This window comes from Meles meles, chromosome 5, assembly GCF_922984935.1.
Source record: "Meles meles chromosome 5, mMelMel3.1 paternal haplotype, whole genome shotgun sequence".
NCBI classification, from domain to species: Eukaryota; Metazoa; Chordata; class Mammalia; order Carnivora; family Mustelidae; genus Meles; species Meles meles.
The window spans coordinates 146391702-146405842 of record NC_060070.1 but is presented as its reverse complement, the minus strand read 5'-3'; the positions used below and the strand labels follow the sequence as shown (position 1 = coordinate 146405842).

Sequence of the window (14141 nt, the reverse complement as noted above, 5' to 3'; positions counted from 1 at the left end):
CTAACTTAATTTCCAAATGATGCAATCTATCAGAAAACGGGGATACAGAAGAAGTTCTATGAAAAGCTACAGAGGAAGATACCTGTTCTGACGGAGGCAGGGGATCGTGGGGTCAAAGGGATAAACAGAGAAAGAAAGCAAACACATGACTCGGTTCATTCATTTGTTCAACTCAACGATCACGGTCAAGCGCTGTTACCAGTGCGAGTTCTGAGGGGCAGCCACCCTGACATGAAGTACAGACACAAGAAAAGATGGCTCAATACAGGGTTACCTATATAGGGCAGCCATCCACAGCCACGTGGGGTTGTGTCTACAAGGACTGGCATCTTTTTCTAAAACCCACAAAGGTGCTCTCCGGTCATCAAAGCCTGTATTCAAAGGTGTGTCTTAAGGACTGGCCTCAGTCCTTGAGCTATAAAAACAGGAATAGAAATAATCATAGGGTACTTTGAATAGGATTTGCCTCCACAGATGACGCTACCAGCCAAAAAGTGCAGTCGCATTTTACCTGTGCATTCTGTTTATTCTGCACAGCCACGTGACCCAGTTTTCCAAGATCACAGACAACCATGCCTTAACGTGGTCTAAGATCAAAGCAAACCCTTTAAACTGGCCCAGAGGACACCTAAGTGCACCTATCCCCAAGGAACAGAAACAGTTAACAAGTACGATCTTGGTATCATGTACTATATAGGTTTAAAGGTCAGATGGTTTTTATTTCATTTATTACCAGTTATTAAACAATACCACTGAGTGACTAAAAATTAAGAAAGATTATGTTTCTTACACTTAGAGCATACAATAAGGGGAGGAAAAAAACACAAGAGTCTTTTTCTCTGTTGTCTAAACACACACACCAAGAATAAGTAGAATGTCTTTGAAACCAAAACAATAGGAAATCACTCTTGGCTGAAAGCACCGGCTCAGATCATGTTGATTTCTTCTTTAATCCTGCTAAAGCAAGTTTCTGCATGCTTTCTGGGGCCTCCACCTACAGAGCTGTTAGGACAACAGCCAACACATATATTTAATTACGTAAGTATTCAATGCTATCAGCCAGCTGTTGCCGGTACATAATACACTGACCTCTTTCACTTACTCTCTTGCTTAAAATGGCAAAAACAAAGCGACTGTTGATGTAACAGTAATCATGAAATATGCAAAATACTATTCACCAAAAAGATTTTAGATAACTGCAAAACTCGGTTTTGCATTTTGAAATGGCTTACTACATCTGAACTGCTTTTTCTCCTTCTGATTTGCAAAATAAGTTACTAATCCTTCAACTGTGAATTTAGCCATTCCCTCCTTTGGTTTTGCTTAAGTCAACCAGAAGTTCAACCCCAAAATACACTTTCTCCTTTATTTGCAATCATATTTCTCCCTGGGATACAATACATAATAATCTCCCTGTATTCCCCTTCATCTCTGTGTTTTTCCTTGGTTAGGGGACGAGCAACCTAAAGCCCGTAACAAGGAATGAGCCAAAATCTGCTCTAACCTATATGACTCTTACCCTTCATTTTAAGGATCAACAGAGAGCTCTTCATTTAGGCTTCCGAAAAGCATTCTGTTCCAACACCATTATTTACCCCAGACTAGCTGACGGGGAAAAAATCATATAAAGTCCTTGCAACAACAGAAAACAGACTAAACAGAACCATAACTTAAGGCTTGAATAATACGAATCACACATGGTATGATGGTAAGACCTAACGCCTGAACAACTTCTCCAGAGAAATGTGGTCTTCAACAGTATCTCTGCCGCAGAGATCTTACTGTGTGACTCCCTCACAACATCCTTTCTCAAGTTCACCTTAACAACGGTTCTGCTTCCTCCCCTGCAATAGCCATGTTGATTTTTTTTTTAATTTGATGGCTTATCTGATGTTTTTTGCTCATTCTGTGAAACTGAACAATTTGATATTCAAATGTAAAATAAACGTACGATACTAACATAGCTACATTATGTATAACATACCTAACACAGAACAGTACACTCACAATGACATGCTGATGCACAGATAGAATGAGGCTAAACTCTCTTTCCCAAAAAGGAAGAATCAGTTCAATCTGACCGTACGAACATGTGTTGAGTAATTAGTTGCGTGTCAAACTCAAAGCCAAACCCTACCAGGTTTTTATCTACAACTTTTTCTTCTCCTCTGACTCCAGATGAGATGCTTCAATTGAGCCAAGGGGCAAGGTCCTGAAACTGGCCCAGTTCATTTGTCAGGGAGAACAAGGTCTTGCCATTCACAGTGGACTTCTGCCAGCTTGACCAAGTGACCAGGCCAAGAAGGGACAAGAATTCCTACCCGACAATCCAGCAATGGCACAACTAGGTATTGATCCAAAGGATACAAAATTATTGATTCAAAGGGATACATGCATCCTGATGTTCATAGAATAGCAACAAAAGCCAAATTATGCAAAGAGCCCAAATGATGAATGGATCAGCCCATCGGATGAACGGATAAAGAAGATGTGGGGTGTGTGTGTGTGTGTGTGTGTGTGTGTGTATACATACATAAAATGGAATATTACTCAACTGTCAAAAAGAACGCAATCTTGCCATTTGCAATGCTATGGATGGAGCTAGACTGCATTACACTGAGCAAATTAAGTCAGAGAAAGGCAAATACCATATGACTCCACTCATTATGGAATTTGGTGGGGGGAGAGAAAGGCAAACCATAAAACTAAGACTCTTAACTACAGAGAACAAACTGAGGGTTGCTGGAGGGGAGGTAGACAGGGGCAAGGGTTAAATGCGTGATAGAGATTAAGGGGGGCACTTGTGCTGAGCACTAGGTGTTGTAGGTAAGTGATGAATCTCTAAATTCTGCTCCTGAAACTAATATTACATAAAATGTTAACTAACAGGACTTTAAATAAAAACCTGAAAGGAAAGTTTTTACTTTCCTTTACTACTTCCTTCTAGAAAGAAAATGCAGGGTAACAATGATAAACACAAGTTTCTTACCTCACTTAGGACAAGGGTCAGGTTTCTTCCTAGTTTGTAAGTAAAATATAAAAAGAAAAGAGCATGATTTCTTAAAAAAGAGGCTCCTTTAATATGATATCTGAAAATCAGAATTCTGTCTCTCCTCTTTGCAAATACACAGGCTGTCTCCGACAAGGGATTCACAAGGGCCTTGGGGGACCATTCTTAGAAGAGTTGACAAGCAGACTATTAATGATTTCTGTTTCCCAAGAAAAGGAAGATCATTAGAGTAGAGTCAGAGGGTCAAAAACTCCATTAAAAAGAATTTTCCTGAGGTCAGTAGCCTGACCTCAGGACTCACAATCTAGTAGAAGGCCAAATATGTAAATGGACAATAAAATGTGATATTCAACAACAGATGTTTGTATGGGATCAAGACGTAGCAGAGAATAGAGGATGATTAACTCTGTGGACCTTGGAGGTAAAGGGTGGGAATTAGAAGGGAGATGACCTTACAGATGATTAATACTTTTGACAGGAGTTCCAAAAGCTGAACAGGTTACCAGGCAGGACTATGTGTGTCTGTGTGTCTGTGTGCGCATGTGTGTGCGTGCGCGTGTGTGTGTAAGGGCACACACGGGCATACAGGCCCGCATTTGGGAGAAAGTGGAGCCTATTCCAAGAAAAAGGAAGACCATATGCAAACACAAAATCCTACCATGTAGGGGAGAAGTAGAATTCTGTGAAGAAGTGGCAGGAAAACAAGTTAGAGAGGGAGGCGAAAAAGAGATTTTGTACAGAGACCTTGTTACACTAAGAGATTTAATCTTCCTCCCGGGGCTGGGAAGGACCCAGCACAGGATGTGAAGGAGGGCAGAGCACAGACTGGCAGAAAAGCAGTGGAGAACAAGCCGGACAACAAGCCAGAGTTCTGCTGTGAAACAAAGAGCAAGAGGTAGCGAGGACCCGTAGGGCAGCAGTAACAACAGGCGCGCACGGAAAGGGCTCCCACCACATGTGTGTCTAGTTCATGGCACTCGGAGGAAACAGGAGAACACAGAGGTTCGCTGCAAGTTCCCAGAGAATGTTTACTACCACGTAAGGACCGCAACACTAATTAACATCGAGTGAGAAAAAAAAGAGGAAGTAGAAGGCTCAGAAGGAGAAGGAAAAGGTAATTTTTTTAAAAAGATTTTATTTATTTATTTGTCAGAGAGAGAGAGCATAAGCAGGGGGAGCAGCAGGCAGAGGGAGAAGCAGGCCCCCCACCGAGCAAGGAGCCCGATGTGGGGATTGATCCCGGAACCCTGGGATCATGACCTGAGCCGAAGGCAGATGCTTAACCGACTAAACCACCCAGGCGTCCCAGGAAAAGATATTTTAGAAGTAAAGGAATCAAAGAAAACTCAGAGACTATCTGGAAGAGGACAGTGCAAGCAAACAGGACAGGCAACAGGAGGGGACACAGCAGCTGGGGAAAAGGTTCCATGTGATAACCAGACATGTCTGGGAATCATCTGAATAGAGAAGGCCAGGAGGCAGTGGGATGCACAGGTCTGGATCTTAGACGGGGAGATCAGGGTCGGAAACAGAAATGTGCAAGTAATCAGCACACAGACAGTATCTACCCAAGTGAAGGAGATGAGGGGCAAATGATAGGAGGAAATGTAAACTCATGTCAGCACAGCGCTGTTCGGAGACCCACACCTGGTCTACAACACATACTCAGCCCAATGGTCCAAAACTCCAAACTAACGTTCCGTACGGAGGGAACTTTCTGGCGAGCAGGGAAGAATGACACCATGAGGCTGTGAGTGATAAGATCACACAGGGCCTCCGGTGGCTTCCACAGACAGTTTAAGCAAGGATCTAAAATACACAATGACCCAAAGGCATCTCATACAACTAGAGAAGCCAGAACTAAAACATCTAAGTTTAAAAAAAAAAAAAAAAATCACACAATGTACAGTATAAAAAGCTAGTTTAACAGAACAACTTGGGTCACCTGACCTGTGTTTTGCAAAAGGCCCAAACTAAAGCCTACTGTTACTTTGTCTTTCAGTGCCAATTATTTTTATTAGAAAAAGAAAAAGATAACTGATGGCTAATGAATCTAGGTGAACAACAGAATCGGTCTTTTTAATTTCCTTATAAACTGGATAATTACTAACTGAAAGGCCAAGCACTTCTCTGTTCTTCCTAAGTTAGTTTTAAAACATTTCACAAATCCAGTTTGAAAGAATACTATCACAATGAAGAACTCCAGGTTAAATCTACGTAAAGCAAAAAAATCATTTCGTAGTAAGAATGACCGTCCATTAACTTCTATGTTCTGTCAACAGAACATACTATACCCAAAAGATGTTACTCAACACTCTGTCTCAACACAAACTTTTCCTCTTTGTTCACTCCTCCTTATATCCTAACTGTTCTTTCGAGTAATTTCACTCAGATGTCTAAACCATCCCTTTAACATTACCATTTATTTCTATAGCAAAGGTGGTTCAAAGAACTAGTGATTCTTGTCTACCCACTATCAGCATGGCTAAACCACACTGCCCGTTTGGGTTAATAACGCCCAAGGTCAAACAGAGGTTGACAGTCCATGATCAAAGCAAGCTGGCTATTCTTTCTGTCATTTATATAGAACACACAAGATGTGTTTATTTTCACCAGCCTCTGAATGACCTCCTTTAGGTGGCACAGAAAAGATCCCACATTTCTATAAAGCATTAACCAAAGGAGTTTTCTTATTTGATACTCTCATTAAGAGCAAATTTTATTTTTTTGAAACTTTTGATCTTTTTCATTTATTCAAGAGCCCCTCAAGTTAAAGGCCATATTGTCTAAATCAAATTGGTGTAATGAATAAAACAAGGACAGGGCAACTACCAAAGGCTCAAGAAGAAAGAGTATACATCCAACAGGCTGCCATCACAAAATATGGGGCTCATTAGCGACTTTTTTCAAAATTACTGAAGGCAACAGCATCTAAGATTTCAAAGTTCAAAAGGCAGCCCCTCCCCGCAGAAATCACTCAACTCCATTTTCACTACTAACACTCCTACTCCTTATCAATCTGAACACTACTAACACAAACACTGTAAAAACCCTCATAATCCGATCAACCAGAAGACAGCCAGTATAAAGCACTGAGCAGCCCTGCCTACAGACAAACACAGACAGATATTTTCCTATTAGATACGCTACTTTGCCTAGATTAGGGAATTATTTAAAAACGGAACATTTTATCAGCACTAGTTATAAAATGAAGACTTCCAAGTAATTTTAAGCCAATATTCTCTTTGGCCCGCCTTAAATAAAACTCCCTACAATACACAGCGTGAAGTTTGACCACCACCATGGGAGGGGGGTGGCGGGAAGCGGTGGGAAGTGGCGGGAATCAGTCCACGGCTACCTTGTCAGGATTACACAATTCATGGATCTGAATCAAGGAGATCAATGATTCAAGAATCTTAATATCGATGGTTATCAATCACATAAAAGAGGGTAAATCCCTTAAAGTTATCTATCTTCGTTCCTGTTAAAATGAAACAGTTGACTGGCTGGTGGCTCAACAGAGAAAACTGAGATGATAAGTGATTAAAGACAAACTATTAAATACCAGACATACACTGGAAGAGACAAAAAGGCAGGTCAGAAATGACGACACTCAGGAATGAGTGGCAAAGTGACACCATCATTTTTTGTGCAAGATCTAGGCTCACCTTTGTGAATCTCTAAATTTGAGCTTACGGGATGAAGTGAAGCAGAACAAGGAGAAGGGAAACAGTCCATCAGACTCTCCTAGAATTTCAGTGTTGTCTCACTAGTTTAAAAGAACCCAGGTGAGAGAGGAGGCCGAAGGGAAAGGATACAGTGTAATGTAAGGAACGCTAAAGCTTACAAGTATCCATCTTCATTTTCCTTTGTTAGGGGATGGTGATGACGAGGGAGAAGGCATGGGAATGAAGTGAAAAGCTTGACAAGAGAAGGTAATCTATCACCGAACGTCCCTAAACGTACACATGTCCCTTGAATTTGACATTTTCTCAGTGCTAATTGTTATTGTGTCTTTTACCAGATTATACTTCTTCTGGAAACAAAACAAATGTTAACATTGGTGTTCCGTTAACAAGAACTAGTTGTGATTATCAAAAGCCTTCAAAACCATTAAAAAAAAAAAAAAGAAAACATTTAATCACCTGTAACCCTGTTTTTACACTTTCTTTCAATCAAGCAGAAGAGCGCATTAAAGGAACCTATGCTGGCCGGCACCCGCTCTGCAGTGGTTCAAATGACAGCTCTCTTACGGGATTACTTCACTGAATCATTCAAACACCGGGTCATGACTGAGAACCACACTCACTACCTGGTTCATGTACATAACAAAACCCACTGACACAAGCTATATTTGAGGTTCTAAATAAACTTTGAGAAACAGTCTAGCCGCACAGCCATTCGTTACGTTACAAAATGGAGAATCCGAGAAACTAAATTCTCTGGATTCTGGACTGAGGGGGTATCAGCAGCACCAAAATATCTTTACATCTTATTTACCTTTCTCAGAGGGAAAGAGGAGATAACCCGGGGACATGACAGACTTCTCGTGAAATGAAAAGCATTCTTTGGAAACGAGCAGCATCTGGGAATCATCATTTTGGGCCCGCTGTCACTCCTCCTCCGCCGCCGCCTTCGGACCACAGCTCGGCCCCCTGGGGCCCACCCCACATCGCCTCCACCTCTTCTGCTTCCCACCACGGTGCCAGTAAGAACTCGTCTCCGTTCTGTAGTTTCTGACTTGAGGATGCCATCCCATTCAACTATCACTTCTATGCAAAAAAATATAAAATCTTTATCTCTCAGTCCTGGTCTCTGATAACGACTTACCTGACAGCTTTTCCTGGGAAGCACAGCAATAAAATGGTTAAACACAGTGACTCTGGGCTGCCTAGGCTAAAAGTCCCCACTCCCGCATTTATGACCAGTCTTCTATGTATGAGAACTTTCTCTGGAAAAGAGACGCTTCGTCTGCAGAAGCAGAATAAAACTGTCACCTATAAGTCAGGGACAGACTGAGAGAATTGCGCTGGGTGATGCCCAATTAAGGACAGCATTTCGGACGCGCCCAGCACTCGATAAGGATCAAACAGGACCATCACTTTATCAGAGTACTTAGCTGTGGCTTCCAATAACGGCCTGTTCAAAACCAAAACACACCTTCCCTCCAGCTGCACTCCCTGTCGGGCACTCCCCACTGCATTCAAGCCGCGGGGCTCGGAGTCCTACTCGACAATGTTGAAAGTAGAAAGAATTCTTCCTTCTTCAGTCAACTCCTTCCTTCCAAATCCAAGTGCCTCCCCGGGAGATGAGGCCAACAGCCCCTCCACTGGCACAGCTCTCGCCAGCCGTGATCTATGCTCATCCTTTCACCCCAGCAGCCTGTGCACTGCTCCAGGAATCAATCCCGAGAGACCGAGGGAGCAAACACAGCTAGAAAATGAGTATTTCTTTTAAATTACTTTGTATAGTAGTGTAACAGCAAAAAAAATTACTGCACAGGTAAAAGGAGGACAGGTTTAGAAATAACAATACTAATAATGGTGCTGGGACAATGCAGCTGTCCCTACATTGTCAGTAGAAAGATCTGAAACATCCAGAGATGCTAGAGGAAGAAATTACACACTTCTGGAGGGTCAGAGGAGACCTACATACCTTAGTCATGAACTGGAAAACTCAAAATGTAGATAAAGATGCCAATTCTCCTAAGTCATCAAGATAGTCTCTCTAATGACAATCAGAATCACAACAGCATTTTCCTTGAACTTCGAACCTGGTATTAAATTTATATACAAGGACAAAGGACTGAGAAAAGCCAAGACACTCTTGATGTCTAACAAATATTTTGGCTTAGTATGAATCTGTATTAATCACTGACTGTGTAGAATCGTGCCAGAATAAAGAAAGAGGTCAATGGAACCAAAGAGAAAGTCCAGGGACAGACCCAAACATCGACGGACACTCAACATGACAGAGTGGGCAATACTTAGAAAAAAGGGGAAAGAATGGATTTTTAAGAAACAAGAAAAGATACTGAAGAAATTCAGTAATTACATGGAAATAAAATAAAACTGGACCTTCTTCCTGGGACCACACCACAAAAATTAACTCCAGATGGATTACAAATTTAAACATAAGAAGTAAAAACCATGAGATATTTAGAAGACAATACTGGAGAATATCCTAACTCCAAGACAGAGAAAGTCTTCTTAAATAGTAAGAGCACAGACTCAAAAGAAAAAAATAAATTTTAACCCAGAATTTCTCTTCATCCTAAGATACCATCAAAGAAAGTGAAAAGGCAAGCCACAACTGATGTTTGCAGCCTGTATAACACGGAAAGATTAGTAGACCGAATACATAAAATAATCCCACAAAAAAGACAACCCAACAGGAAAAAATATTTAAAAAGCCATTTCACAAAAAAAGTAAGTCTAAATGGTTAATAAACATATAAAAAGATGTTCAACATCATCAGGAGTCACAGAAATGCAAATTAAAACCACAGTGAGATATCACCTATACCACAAGACTGGCAAAAATTTAGAAATCTGACAATATGAAGAGCTGACAAGAAAACAGAACAACTCCACACATCCCTTACCGCTCAGAGTGAACACCGGCATGCCCGTCCACGAGAAGGAGCTTGACATTACTAAAGTCTGAACACACACACGACCCAATAATTCAACTCTTAAGTACATAAACTAAAATAACTCTTGCACAGGCACACCAGAAAGCACGTTCAAAATATTCACAGCAGAAGTGTTCATAAAAGCAAAACACTGGGAAAACGTAAGAATGACCAGTGATTTCGCGTCCATCAAAGGATAAATCTAAAATCCTAATGAGGAAAAGAAGCAAACCTCAGAACACACAGAGCGTGATACCCAATAAATAAAGTTCCAAACAGGGCAAAACTAAACCACACGTTGTTTAGAGATAGTCTTCATAAATGGTAAACTTACTAAAAAGAAACGATACACAAAAATCAAAATAAAGATGACTCCATGGAGATAGGATTCAACAGGGACACGTGGTGGTTTCTGAAGTCTTGGCAATGTTCTATTTCTTAGGCTGGGTGGTAGATATACAGGTGTTGAGTCTATCATTACTATGTAAACTGTACAAGCTTCATAAACTTTTGATCTATTTGGTTTGCTGTATTTCACGATAAAACCCATGGGGCTGAGCTTGAGCGTGAAGTGAGGAGAAGTCAGGCTGGGAAGGCGAGAAGGGAAACAGAACAACAGCTAAAAGGGGGCCCTAGAGCAGGTTTCAATACCCGAGAGAAGGCATCCATGGAGTTAAGAGAGGTTGAAAACACAGAAAAATAAGGACATAATTTATAAAGCAAGGTTTCTGAGAAAGTGAGTGGGACAAGAGTTAGGGCACATGTGAGAAAGGAGGCCTCTTTCACGTGAACCTGAGGGAACACGGTAAGAAGCAAGGACTCGCATGCCACTCTGCCCCCATGAACGGTGACTCCCTTGAAAGCCAGGCATCATTAGCTTCTAGCATTGTGCTAAAGGGCAGGAAAGGGAGAAAAAGGAAGGACTGTTTCAAGTCGGCCCAAAAAGTGTGGACTGGACTCCCTGAAAAGAGGACATGGCTGATAATCAATAAATATTCAAATCACCTTTAATTCACCACCTTCACAGATATTCAAATCACCTATCAGCAAAAGTGCACAGTAAAGCTTCATTCTTTATCAGACAAAGTCAAAACAGTATAATCTTACAAGTCCAACTCCTACTCTTTTTGATACACACTAAATATTTATATTATTAGGGAATTTTTTTTAAGTAGATTTCCTGAACTTATCTTCACTTATATTTAAAAAACAAATAAACAAACAAAAAAAACAGGAAAAAAACAACTTCCACTTACTTAATTGAGTTTCTAAAGTGGTCTTCAGCTGGGTTTTTTACAGTACAACTATTCAGGAGCCATAAATCTGCGTCTGATGCATTTTCTATTAAAAAACAAATACAAAATAGAAATTTCAGTATCACACTTAATCACAGCTTACTCGCACAGCACTGAGACAGACAGAGGCCATGGGCAGTCACGTAAACCCATAACTGCCTGACACAAGGTGCCTGCTAGACAGCATGTGGAAATATGAGTGGGAAATATAAAAATGTATACCCTGCACTGTATCTTTTCATTTAAAATATAAAGAAAGTAAGCATTTTCTTCCCTTATATTCAATACTTGAGAGTATTTTTATTTTATTTTTAAAGATTTTATTTATTTATTTGACAGACATAGCTCACAAGTAGGCAGAGAGGCAGGGAGAGGAAGGGAAGCAGACTCCCCACTGAACAGAGAGCCCAACGGGGGGCTCGATCCCAGGACCCCGAGATCATGACCTGAGCCGAAGGTACAGGCTTTAACCCACTGAACCACCCAGGAGCCCTGATACTTGAGAGTATTTTAAAACTTCCAAAAACTGAAGTGGAACCGGCCTCACCTTCCTTCTGAGTACGCAAATTCATTGCCCCCTTTTAGACTGTGTCAGTATGTTTCAGGCACAGATATTTTCATATACCGAATATTCTGCAGCCTAAGAAGTTATTAAAAATATACTTTGTCTTCCCTGAAAAAGTTCATGATTTACCTCAAAGTGAGACTTTCATTCCTCTCATCAATTTGATCAAATATTTTTCTGTATGTGGTTCCCCCCCAGCCCCCGCCGCATCCACAGGGACACATTCCAAGACTCCCCAGGGGATGTCAGAAACCACAGGTAACAGTGAACCCTAAAGATGCTATAGTTTTCCTGCTCATGCAGATCTGTGATAAAGTTTCATCTATAAATTCGGCACAGTAAGAAAATAACAGTAATAATAAAATAGAACAATTATAACCACATACTGTAAAAAAAACTTATGTGAACAGGTCTCTCTCTCTCCCTCTCTGTAAAAATACCTTATTGCACTCTGCTCACCCCTCTTCTTGTGCTGCTGGGAGATGGTAAATGCCTGCGTGATGAGAGGATAAGACGTCCATGTGAGGAGATGAAGGGACGTGAACACCTGCACTGGGATGCAGCAGCAGGCCGCTACTTGACCTTCTAGCAATACGGCAAGGGGGCGGCGGGGGGGGGGGGGGAGGTCACTTGCTTCTGGACTGTGGTTGACCGTAAGCAACTGAAACCACAGGTAAGGGAGAGGGGCCGCCATACTGTGATAAACTCACCGGCAAAGCAACCAATAACCCCAACCCATCCAGTTTATGAAAGGCCTTTGTAAACGCCTCATGTGTTCACTGCTATTCCCACTACCTTGATCCCTAGCGGGACACACTCATTAAAACGGGATGACCACAATGAAAGGAAAACCAAAAGTGAAAACCGCAGCACCTTCCATGTATGCCGATGTAGGAGCATAAGCTAAGGTCAGAGACATGAAGAACCAGGAGGACAAATGGATGTCTGCGCACACATTCTCCACCTGCGAAGGGAACCCCAAGTGACAGCATGATGCCAAACGGAGGGCGAGCACATCAAAACTTCTGGTGAACTGGCAAAAATTTTTTTCCAAACATTTGATTATAAAAACCGTGAAATATTTTTATAAAGACAAGAACAAAAAATTCTTGAATCGACTAAAGGCAACAGAAGGTGCTTATTACTATTTACCCCTCCTACCCTGTCTCACTCCTCCCATTTCTATCCTCCAGCCACACCTCACAGTCTATTTGCCCTCCCAACAGCCAGAGTGATCCTTTCCTTGAGAAATCTGGCCACGTCACTTCCCTGCTCAGACTCAGAAATGATGGGTACTTACATCCCTCCCCTAGTTCCCTTCCAATCACCCCCCCCCACCTCGTGGCACCTCTAATCTCAATCTTCTGATGATTTCCAGTGGTGTTTGAGGACTTTCCAGATCCAACCACCTCCCCCACATCAATATTAACTTCTCCCTAGATTCATCTGTCCAGCCACACCAAACCACCCGAAATTCCTAAGGCCTACACTACTCTATCCCGCTAGAGTATCTCTGTTTCCTACCTACCTGGCTCACTCCTCCTCATCCTTCAGCTGGAGCCTGAGGTCTGCAGCTACCTCTTCTCTGCACTCCCACGGCAGCCTGGGCATAGACTGCTAGCACGGTACACTCTGTACTACAATAACTCATTTTTCCAGACTATTTAAGAGATGCTGAAGACAACATTTTTATCTGCTGCCCTCTGAATGTACAGGGCCTAGCACAGTGAGGGGCAAGAACAAGCACTCAGACATCCTGGGACACTGAACGAGCACACATAGGTTCAAGAGAGAAGGGTGAGAGCTAACGTGGGACCGCAAGCGTACGGCACTTCCACCATCTGTTAAAGCTCTGCAGGCAATGCTCGTCTTCAGGAATAAGCTTCAAGAAAGTCGCCAGTTTATTTAACAAATACTTAGGGCTGAAACTTTATCTTGCTCACAGCTATACGCCCAGCACTCACTACATATGGCCCCGGCACCTGATAGGTATCCGTTAAACATGCACTGAGTGAACACTGAATTGTGAAAGACGACGCTAAACTATGAGCAGCGTGTGGCACAGATAAGAAAGGGTCGTGAATGACTGACCAAAAACAGGATAAAAATTAAATAAATAAAGACTAGGCAGTTACTTAAAACAAACAAATAGGGGCACCTGGATGGGTCAGTCAGTTAAGTGTCCAACTCCTGGTTTAGCTCGGGTTGTGATCTCAGGGTCGTGAGATCGAGCCCCACGTTAGGCTCCACACTCAGCTCAGAGTCTCCTTGAGATTCCTGAGCTCGGCATGGAGCCTGCTTGAGATGCTCTCTCCCCCTCTGCTCCTCTCCCTGCATATGCTCCCTGTGTATGTGCTCTCTCTCTCTCTCTTTCTCTAAAATAAATATTTTTTAAATTAATATTTAAAAACAAAAAACAGCAAAAACCTAAAGACAGAACTATCTGTGCCAGATGCCAGCTTTGTATCCTGGCACATTCTTCTACTCAACCCAGCCACCTCTCACAGTACAGATAACGCTTACAATACAATACATACCACAACAAAGCCCTCTCAAGGAGAACTCCAGCTGAAAGTAAGGCAAATTATTCTACTTTGTCTGAAATGCTGTCAATGTTGGAATGTACAGACTTTCAAA

At 41.9% G+C, this 14141-nt stretch overlaps 1 protein-coding gene across 2 annotated transcripts in view; it reads right to left on the bottom strand.

Annotated features, from left to right (window-relative positions):
• The window catches only part of CDKAL1 (CDK5 regulatory subunit associated protein 1 like 1), a 628557-nt gene that overhangs the window by 513907 nt on the left and 100509 nt on the right, over window positions 1-14141 (bottom strand). For both annotated transcript variants that reach the window (XM_046006189.1, XM_046006190.1), the window contains exon 5: window positions 10901-10985. In XM_046006189.1, the coding sequence (XP_045862145.1) occupies window positions 10901-10985 (85 nt within the window). The remainder of the gene's footprint in view (window positions 1-10900; window positions 10986-14141) is intronic.